The 10,313-nt window shown below is 48.2% G+C and overlaps 1 protein-coding gene across 1 annotated transcript; it reads left to right on the forward strand.

The window, feature by feature from the left end:
• Nucleotides 1–299: 299 nt before the first annotated feature.
• Nucleotides 300–10,161, forward strand: LPCAT4 (lysophosphatidylcholine acyltransferase 4). The gene is made up of 14 exons (XM_036737099.1): nt 300–654; nt 2,034–2,176; nt 2,662–2,882; nt 3,867–3,979; nt 4,371–4,431; nt 4,726–4,784; nt 4,993–5,027; nt 5,800–5,854; nt 5,949–6,031; nt 6,340–6,465; nt 6,836–6,968; nt 8,710–8,808; nt 9,222–9,378; nt 9,784–10,161. The coding sequence occupies exons 1-14, from the start codon at nt 541–543 to the stop codon at nt 9,957–9,959; spliced, it is 1,575 nt and encodes a 524-aa protein (XP_036592994.1). The 5' UTR covers nt 300–540; the 3' UTR covers nt 9,960–10,161.
• The last annotated feature ends 152 nt before the right edge of the window (nt 10,162–10,313 follow it).

Raw genomic sequence — 10,313 nt, forward strand, 5'->3', positions numbered from 1 at the left:
ACTAAGGCCGGGCGCCAGAATAGTCAAGCCCTAGAAGGAAAGGACCAAGGTTGGGGGCGGGTGAGAGGGAAGGGAGGTGGAGAAGAAGCAGTAGGAGGAGGAGAAAGCTGCAGGAGAAGGACGAGAAGGAAGAGCAGAAGGCCTGGAGCCGTAGAAGCGAAGGACCAGGCGGGGGCTGAGCATTCCGAAGAGCATCCGGCTTCTGCGGAACAATGGCCCTGGGATTTGGGGCGGGAGATGGGCTGTGGGGGGGATGGTGGCTAGGGACGATGCAGGAGGGTGTGGGGGAGCTCTGACTCCCCAAAGAGGGAAGCTCCGCCCCTTCCCAGAGCCTTGACAACGCCGAGCTCGTTCCGCGCTCCTTCTCCCCCTCCCTTCTCTCCACCCAGCATCAGGCCGGGCCTGGGGCCAGAGTCGCTGCCGCCGCCGCCACCACCACCGCAGCAGCAGCAGCAGCAGCAGCAGCAGCAGCAACCGCCACCACAGGCAGACGCTCTGCAGAGCTGGGGCCCGGGCCGGGGCCCCCAGCCTCCCGAAATCATGAGCCAGGGCAGCCCGGGGGACTGGGTTCCCCTTGACCCTACCCCCGGGCCCCCACCACCACCTAATCCCTTCGTGCACGAGCTGCACCTCTCCCGCCTTCAGAGGGTCAAGGTGAGGTGTGGACTGGGGAAGCAGAGGGGAGATTGGTTGAGGAAGGCAGGAAGAACTAATGGGGATGGGAACATGTGGGACGCTTGGGCCCTGGGGGAGATGGAATTGGGGAACTGGGAAAAGATGAGCCTTGGAGATAGGGAATATGGGAGAATGGTTGGGGGGATGGTACCATGGGGATGGAACAGTCTAGGGGATAAAGGATACCAGAGTAGACAGATACAATAAATGGAGGACTGGAAGGATTAGGAAGGTGAAGATGAAGAACCAAAAAGAGACCGGGAGAGACTAGATGAGATGGAGGACACTGAAAGAGATGAAGATAGCATCCTAAAGCTACTGAGGACTGAGGATGGAGTTAGGAGGTTAAAGGGAACTTGGGTGGGGATGTTGAATATTCCACCTGGGAAATTGGCTTAGAGAAGACTATTAGGTTACCCCTGCCTGTGTCCCTATGCCCTTCCCACCTCCCCCCAACCCCCTGCACTGCAGCACCTTGGGAGGTGGGGTGAGGAGAAGGAAGGTTGGCTGCAGGAAAAGGAAGGCAACCCCAGACAGGTCAGAAGGTTGAGAACTAGGAAAGGGGCAAATAGGCTTGACTCTGATTTCTAATCCCAGGCCTAGGCTCTAGGGCAGGGATTTGTTTACCTACTATCTCCCTAGGGTTACTGCCAGAGTAACCCAGACTCCTGGCAACTCTAACACTACCTCCCTAATCTGGGCCCCAATACCCTCCCCTCCTCCATCCCAGATTATTACTGTTAAGCAACTTGGGAGGCAGGAAAGAAGTGAATACTATGCCAATATATTTACCAAATTCATCCTCCATCCCAGATAGGGGAGAAGAGAGTGCTCATAGAGTTCTGTGGATAGTTGAGCTACATATGGGTTGAGGTGGGGAACTAAAAGGCAGGAAAGGTATGGCTCTGATCCTGTTTAGTCTTTTGATGTTCCTGTTCTCATCAGGGTCTTCACTGCCCTTATTCTGTGCAGATACTCTCTCCCCCTTCCATCCCTCTCTCAACCCACTCTTCTCCAGTTTGATTCACTGATCCAGATAATAATCTTATATTTGCATAACACTTTAAATGTTTAAGTGTTTTTATATTCATTATCTTTTTTGGCTATAGAACTATAGTCTTAAATAGAATTGGAATTTTCTCTCCCTTCTAGTTTGACCTGTCTCCTTAACTTTCCCAGATTCCCCTCTCCTCCCCAGGATACCCTATCTCTAACCATATCACCCATGCCACCCTTTACTCTGTCAGGAGAAGGAGGGAACCTCTCTGGCCCTGCTTCCCATCCCTAAGAAAATGAGTAGGCTGTATAAGGTTGTCTTCCAAGTTCTAATTGCCCTACCCCCTTCCCACTGTCCCCAGTTCTGCCTGCTGGGGGCACTGCTGGCCCCCATCCGAGTGCTGCTGGCCTTCCTCGTCCTCTTTCTCCTCTGGCCCTTTGCCTGGCTCCAAGTGGCTGGGCTCTCTGAGGAACAGCTGCAGGAGCCAATCACAGGATGGAGGAAGTAAGTGAGAAAGCAGGGGACAAACAGCCATGGCTATTCCATTCCACAATTCCTTATTCTTTCTTGCTACCCACCCCTTTCTTCTTTGAGAGGAAGAAAACATAGTGGGTAGAGAATGTGGGTAGAGCACTGGAATCCATTGGTGGGTTTAAAACCCCGTGGGTGGGATGTTTTTCTGATCCACCCCTGCTACCTGGGACACCATCTCTAAAATGGGATGCTGTAAGTACACTGGGTCACATGACAAGACTGACAGACTCAATTCTTTTCCCAGAAGTTTCAACATCAGAGTGAGATCCCCTAGCCTAGAACCTTGACTGTTTTAAGCCAGGACTTGGGGGGGGGGGTGGGAGGGAAGGGGGAGGCAGAGAACAGAGAGAAGCCTTGTAGGGATAATACAGTATACTTGCCCAGGTGTCAGGGACCTAGAGGTGGGTGAAGGTGAGTAGATTTGCCCTCCTGATACCCAGACTTACTTTGTACAGGACAGTCTGTCACAGTGGGGTACTAGGCCTGAGCCGGCTACTCTTTTTCCTTCTGGGCTTCCTCCGCATCCGGGTTCGAGGTCATCGTGCCTCATGCCTAGAGGCACCTGTCCTGGTTGCTGCTCCCCATTCGACCTTCTTTGACCCCATTGTTCTGTTGCCCTGTGACCTACCCAAGGTTGTATCCCGAGCTGAGAACCTTTCTGTACCAGTCATTGGAGGTAAGAGAGCACACCAGGGTTGAAGGAGAATGGTGGCGGGGAAGACAGCTGGATGGGAAGAACCAGGGATTGGGGACCCTCTAAGAAAACTGGCCTGGATTCACGGAGGGGGGGAAGGGCCACTTGGGTCTGTGTTGACAGTGACATGCAAATTAGCAACATTTGTAAATTACTGCTTGGCCTCTCTATCAGAATAATAGGAGTTAGAAGTATCTTAAAAATACCTAGTCCAACCCTATTTAATACATGAGGAGACTGAGGCCCATGGAGGAAAAGTGACTTGCCTCAAGTAGCATTGTAATAAAAAGCAAAATCAGGAATCAGAATCACAGAAGGAGTAACAGAGAACACAAGGGGGAATCTTCAACCCAAGATAGTAATAAAGACAGGTAGTATAGTATAATGGTTAGAACACTGGAATTGGAGTCAGGAAGACCTGGGAATGGGGAGCCAAAGAAAGTGAGGGAGAATATTTAGGTCAGTTGCCTGAAAAGAGAGGATTAGAGAGAAACGGTGTGGCATGATGGATGGGGTGCTAGACTTGGAGTCAGGAAGACCTGGATTCAAATCTCACCTCAGATACTAACTAGATGTGTGACCCTAGGCAAGTCACTTAATTTCTGCCTTCCTCAGTTTCCTCATCTGTAAAATGAGGGTGTTGGACACAATCCTACAATAAGTCATTTGGTTACCCTCAAAGCACAGATTAGAAGACACTTTAGGTATGGAGAACAATAGATAAGAGCACCCCCAGGCTTGGGCCTGGAGCTAGAAAACTGGGTGCTAGTTGTGGTTCTGCTCCTCATTTATTGGTCTCCTGCCCTCTGGGCTTGTAGGTCTCTTCCTCTGTTTCATTTTTCCTGTCTAAATGAGGGGGTTGAGCTAGATGGTCTCTTAGGTGTTTTCTGTCCCTAAAATTGCATCATTCTGTAACAACCAACCCCACTGTTTTTACTTCTGCATCCTCCCCCTCTTCCCACCAAGCACTTCTCCGTTTCAACCAAGCCATCCTAGTGTCCCGGCATGACCCTGCTTCTCGAAGAAAGGTGGTAGAAGAGGTCCGAAGGCGGGCAACCTCAAAAGGCAAGTGGCCTCAGGTAGGTCCAGGTTCTGAGCCTCTCTCCTTCGATAGGACCCGCTTCCCAGTATACCATTTGCCAGTTTCTCCACTCTTAACAGCAGCTTGGTTCTGTTCTGCCCTCCTTCCACCCCCTCTTCCAGGAAAAAAGGCAGAAGATGATTATGCATGAATCTTAGGGCATAGGAGTGATGGGCCTCTCCATGAAACAGGAATTGGGAGCCACTTCTAATAAAGCCTCTCATGGAACATTAGGGGGTAACCCCAAGAAGTGGAGGGAAAAAAATCTCCAAAGGGGTCACAGGAAACTACCTAGCCATCTCTTGTGTCCCTTTGAGATGCCTTTTTAGAACACACAGCTATCTCTTCCCACCTCCATTCCCATCCTGCTTTCCTATTGTACTCCTTAGGTGCTGTTTTTTCCTGAGGGCACCTGTTCCAACAAGAAAGCCTTGCTCAAATTCAAACCAGGTGAACAGGGTGTGGAGGTGGGGCGGAGGTAGACGTAAAACTAGAGAAAAAGTAAGCATCAGAGTTGAGGAATACTTTGGGATGGGGGGAGACTCGGAATTCCAGGGGAGTGAATCAAGTGGTCCAGAGAATTCATGAAGACCTTTAGATAATACTAAAAAAAAAAAAGTCAAGATCTCAGGTTGTTAGAAGTGACCCAGAGCAGAAGACTGTTGGGGGTTGCCCTGACCCTCCATCTCTTCTTTCCCCACCCACACACTAATCTTTATTTTGGGTGTTGGGCATGGGGTTTAGGAGCTTTCATCGCAGGGGTGCCTGTGCAGCCTGTCCTCATCCGATACCCCAACAGCCTGGTGAGTCTGAATCCAAGAAGGTATGAAGATGAAAAGAGCTTGAATCTACCCTAATATGGGATAGGGGCCAATCATCACCCACATCATGGGAGAAATTGTGCATAAGCTGGGTAGAAGGGGCAGAGTTGGCAGAGTCTGGAGGAGGGGCAGCTTCTGGAAAGAATAAGCAAGCCTTCCCTCTCATTCCTAATCTCTGCTTCTCCCTTAGGATACCACAAGCTGGGCATGGAGAGGCCCTGGAGTGTGAGTCCTGGTGGTACCCTTGGGCATGTGGTGGGGGAAAGGAGGTGGGAGCAGAGGGTGGGGTGTAGAAAAGGGAAGGGCTGAGGATTCATCACAGGATTCTCAGCCTACCTACCACCAGGCTGGCCAAGCCCTCCAGAGGTCATCCAGTCCCACTCATCCTGCTAACCTTTAGACAAAATAACACCTCTCCAATGTCTTTCTCCAAGGCTGGGGAGAACACCAAGAAAGGCAATACCTTAACTGCCTTACCACCTTTTCCAGGGTCTCGTAACTATAGTCTAAAAAGCATAGTCTCTAAAAGTGCTTTCTGCTTTCCTATTCTAGTTGAAGCCTATCTATGCTTATTCTGTTCTCATTGATTACCTCCCAGTAACCTCATCTTAACAATGAAACCCTCAGGGCCTCCTCTATACCTAACCTTCTTACTCTTGGGGCTCTTTTCCTATGACACAAATCCCTAGGGCTCCCCATTTCTTTAGCCCTTATATTGTGGTTAGTCTTAACTAATATTAAGTATAACAGGATAAGATGGCTGTGTATTTCCTCTCCATTCCTTTTACCTACCCCTCCACTGCTTCCCAAATAAATGCCTCTCCACACAGCTGTGTTTAGCTAAAAGTCTACTTTGAGGACTCATTTAAAGGGCACACTCCCTTCTTGAATAGAGCCAAATGGCCTGCAACTTCCCCCATGATAGTTGAGGTCCCTTCATAAAGAGTTGAGATAGGATCCCTGGCCTGGTAGGCATCAAAACTCTCTTCTCCCCCAGGCTCAAAGTTCTCTGGCTTACAGCCTCCCAGCCTTGTAGCCTTGTGGATGTGGAGGTAAGACATAGAAGGCGCTGGGGAAACAGAATGGGGGGATGAGTAGATGCCCCCAGGAAGATATTCTTTACTAAGGCATATGTTTGCATTTCAGTTCCTCCCAGTGTATCAGCCAAGCCCTGAAGAGAGCAGCAATCCCACTCTCTATGCCAACAATGTCCAGAGGGTCATGGCACAGTGAGTATTCTTTTTGCATACACCCAACTTCCTTCATAGTTCCTAAGGCCAATGGCATAGAACCCCTGTGGAAAAGCAACAAATGAAGAGAACTAGCAGAGTGGAAGTGGGGTATGGGAGTAGGGAACCAAAGTTCTAGAGCAGGGAGGAAGGCCAGTCAATAGGCTCTTGGAAAACAAGCATGTGAGTTCTTAGGTAATGAAAATTCAGTGATTACAATTTGCCTGCTCCAGCAGATAAACTTGGTGCTGTCTCAGATATAAGCTCTCTGAAGACACCTTTTTTCCATATTCCTCTTCACCTTATAGAGCCTTGGGAATTCCTGCCACAGAGTGTGAATTTGTGGGGAACCTACCTGTGACTGTGGTTGGTCAGTTAAAGGTGGCATTGGAACCCCAGCTGTGGGAGCTGGGAAAAGTGCTTCGAAAGGCTGGGTGAGTGACTTGGAATACAGGGCAGAAATTGGAGAGAAGTGGGGAGATGGGGCCTAAGAGAAGAGATGATCAGAGGGAAATACAGAAAGAACAAGAAACACAAAGAATAGGGATTGAATGAAGGGTGGGATCCCAAGGAAAGGGGAAAAAAGGAGAGAAAACAAGGAAACCAAGGGAAGAGAGGAGAGAAAGAAAACCAGCAAAGTATGAAAGGTGGGAGACCTCAAGGGACTATTAGTTAAGAGAACAATCTGGGAACACACCCAGGCAATCCCACACTGGGAAGACTCAAGGGACAGACACAAGTCCTGAGAAGCACGGTGAGAAGGGAACTGATCCAATTTCCCAGCCTGAAACACTTCCATTGTAGTTTGTCCCCTGGTTGTGTGGATGCCGGAGCAGAGCCAGGCCGGAGTCGCATGGTCAGCAAAGAAGAGTTTGCCAAACAGCTGCAGCTCTCCGACTCTCACACTGTGGCTGCAGCCTTCGACTACTTCCAGCAGGTGAGAAGGAAGCTGGAGAGTTGTCACCAGGGGTCCTATTCTCCAAGCCCTAAAGTGAGTAGCTTTAAGATTTAGGGAATGCCTTTCGGTGGACATATTAGAAACTATCACTGGAAAACAATAAAAGCCATGTTGAAAAGGCTTCCCAGAGATCTCATCAAACATTTTGTTTACATCTTATGCAGTCATCAAGCATTATTTTGCATTATAATGACTTGTGCATGTACCATATCCCCTTGCCCTTTGGTGACAGTGACTCTAAACTTAGTATTTCCCGAGTGCCTAACACAATACTTTGTACACAGTAGGTGCTTATTGTTTGTTGAAAGCCACATTAGAAAGCCAGCTCGGGGGACCATACTAGGAAGTCTAGCTGCTATGTTTGCTGTCCCTCATAATCCTGTCCAGCCATGGTAGACAGCACATATTTGTTGAACTAAGCAAGATAAGGAAACACAGGGAGAAAATAAGCACAGTGTCATAGATTAGTTGACAGCAGTATCTGGATACTGTTAAAGCTAGGGGAGCATCTGGTCTCATATGGAGCCAAGTTCCTCTCTGTATAAAGGGGATAAGAAGAAGTAATTAAGCAGAGTAGAAGCTTAGTGCTTGTGGCTTGGCAGTTCTGGTACCATAACTTACTTTTGTCCCATGAATCTTAAATATACATGTTTTACCCCCTTTCCTTGTCTGTGGGTGGCTCCCTCCTCAGATAAATTCCATAGCGCTCAAGGGAGAGAGGGTGGAAGTGGTAGCCCAGACACACATCCTTCCAGTAACATCCAGTCCCACTCATAAACTCCTGGTTTATGTCATTCAGGAGCATCTAGCAACAACACTATAGCAGCAGGTTATGATGCTATCCCTCAGGGGATAGCCAAAACTTTACCACATCCCCAAGGAATTTTCAATAGTCTTGGCAGATTTTTTTTAAAAAGGACCTGGGAGTTTCCTGTTTCCTAAATATTCCCAGGCTTTCCCAGGGAATTCATGGTATTCCAAATATTTCTAGTGGCTTTGCCCACTGGAAGAATTATGGTGTTCCTGGAAGATGTCTGATGTTTATTGAATGCCAGAGTTCTTTCTTATCCAGAACAGATAACATGATTCTCAAAAGTCCCCAGAGCAGCAGAGACAAACCAGATCTAATGGTTCCCAAAGTCAGGGGATCAAAGTTTTTGACAATCTCTGAGAAAATGAGAGTAAAAGAGATGTTCTGGTCCCACACACACACAAACACACACACATACACACGTACACAGCAAGCATACTCCCCTTTTTTGTAGTAAGTGATGCCAGTCGCCATCTTTCTATCCGTCTGACCAGTTTTCCCACATCAGCCAAGACCAAGAGAGTACAAAACCAGTTCATCCAGCTTGAGGGCAATGAATAAATGATGTTGACATGTGTGGTAAGAATGTCAATAATCTGGAGCTTTCCTGCATTCCTTAGGAATTCCCTAAAGGAGATTCCCTATAGCAAAGTCTTGGGCACTCCTTCCATAGTGGAGTAAGAAATCATTTTATCAGGTGACTTAGGAGACAACTTGAAGATACCCATGGTATTTTAGGGAAGCTCACCCTTCAGCACCCCAAAGGGAAATAATTCTGTCAGGAAGAGTCAGTTCTTGGGCAGCTGATGTGGAAGTGGGAGATGGTATCTGGTGAGAGGAAAGGATAAATGAAGGCCCTCATCCTTACATTACTGACCACAATACCATGATAACTCCCATTTTTCATAGGATTCCAGTGGTTCAGTGGATTTCCGAGATGTGGCTCTTGCGCTGGCAGCCCTAGATAGGGGCAGGAGCCTTGAAGAATTGACTCGTCTAGCCTTTGAGGTACTAGAAAGAGTGAGGGGACATTGCTGGATATGCAGAACATGATCTCCCCACCAAAACACCTAAATAGTTCATCCTAATGTTTTGGATAGTTTCTAGAACCTGGGTTTCTGACCCACTGCCACTTCAGTTAGACCATAGCAAATCTTAATATGGGGAGACCTAGAAAAGAATTGGAACAGGGGTAGGGCCTGGGGTGATGGCTATAAAGTGCTCTGAGGTTCTACTGTGATCAGCCTGGAATAGTCTTGGGAAAGGGCCCCACTGGGAAAGAAGAGTGTGTTGGGGACAGGTCATCTGCTTGATAACTTGGGAAGACCAAGGAAAGAGATGATCCCAGACTAACTGTTCTCTATCTTTTCTTGGTTTTTTTGGTTTTGGGGGGGGTTTTGTTTGTTTTTCCCCCTGAAAAGCTCTTTGCTGAAGAGGAACCAGAGGGACCAGGCCGTTTGTTGTACAAAGATGGCTTTGGCACCATCCTGCACCTGCTGCTGGGCTCACCCCGACCTTCGACTGCCACTCTGCATGCCGAGCTGTGCCAGTCCACATCTACCCAAGGCCTCTCCCTCTGTGAGTCACCTCCTTCAAAGCCTGTCCTCAACAGCACTGTGGGAAGGAGTGAGGAGGGATTGGAGAAAAGAAATATGGATAAACATGCTGGTTGTGGGGAAGAATGGATGCTAAGAATCAGAACATCTGAGTTCTAGAAAGGGAGTTGGGCAAGAAAGTCAAGGAAAGTAGTGGGGGGCCTGGGGAGAGCAGAAATCTGTATTTCAGGAGAGTTGAAACTATAGGGAGAAAGCTGGGATTGAGGATACATGAATTCTGGAAAGAAAGATGTCAGGCTGGGGGACAACTCTGTGGGAATTCTAGGATCTGTTCCTCCTTGTGCTATGAAAGAGTCCTCTTTTCCATAACCTCTTCTCTCTTTTCCTTACCCCATCTCCTTTCCTTCCTTCCCCCTTATTTCACTAGGCCAGTTCCAGAACTTCTCCCTGCACGACCCACTCTATGGAAGACTCTTCAGCACCTACCTACGCCCCCCATATACCCTTCGGGCCAACCCCCAAGCCCCAGAGGCCACATCTCACGGTATCCCTACCCCAACGTCCAATGGGACTGTGAACACCTCCAAGCCGAAAAACGACTGAGAATCCTGGCCCCCTCCACACCCCTTTATTCCTAGCTCGATTCCAGCCCCTCAGACTCAGGGCAGCACCGGGGGACTAGCCCATGCCTCCATCTCTGTTCATGTGACTCCTGATTTTGTTTTGTTTTGTTTTTTAAGTTGGTTTTGGTTTTTTTTGTAAGAAACTATTTTATATATAAATATAAATCTATATCTATATCTATTAAAAAAAAAAACCATGAAGCTCAGCCATATCAATGGCATAATTGTTTGGAGGCTTGGCAGTTGGTTTGCTCATTTGAGTATTCCAAATGTCTGGGGATGGTTGTGCCCTCCAAAGGTCATCCAAGATACAACCAGAACGGTTCTTTTTTAA

Source organism: Trichosurus vulpecula, chromosome 8 (genome assembly GCF_011100635.1).
Source record: "Trichosurus vulpecula isolate mTriVul1 chromosome 8, mTriVul1.pri, whole genome shotgun sequence".
NCBI classification, from domain to species: domain Eukaryota; kingdom Metazoa; phylum Chordata; class Mammalia; order Diprotodontia; family Phalangeridae; genus Trichosurus; species Trichosurus vulpecula.

Bases quoted from the DNA above. Each gene is read 5' to 3' on its own strand.
- LPCAT4 (XM_036737099.1), top strand. From the start codon at position 541: ATGAGCCAGGGCAGCCCGGGGGACTGGGTTCCCCTTGACCCTACCCCC. The intron at 655-2,033 runs GTGAGGTGTGGA...CACTGTCCCCAG, and splicing joins CCCGCCTTCAGAGGGTCAAG to TTCTGCCTGCTGGGGGCACT. The intron at 2,883-3,866 runs GTAAGAGAGCAC...CTTCCCACCAAG, and splicing joins TTCTGTACCAGTCATTGGAG to CACTTCTCCGTTTCAACCAA.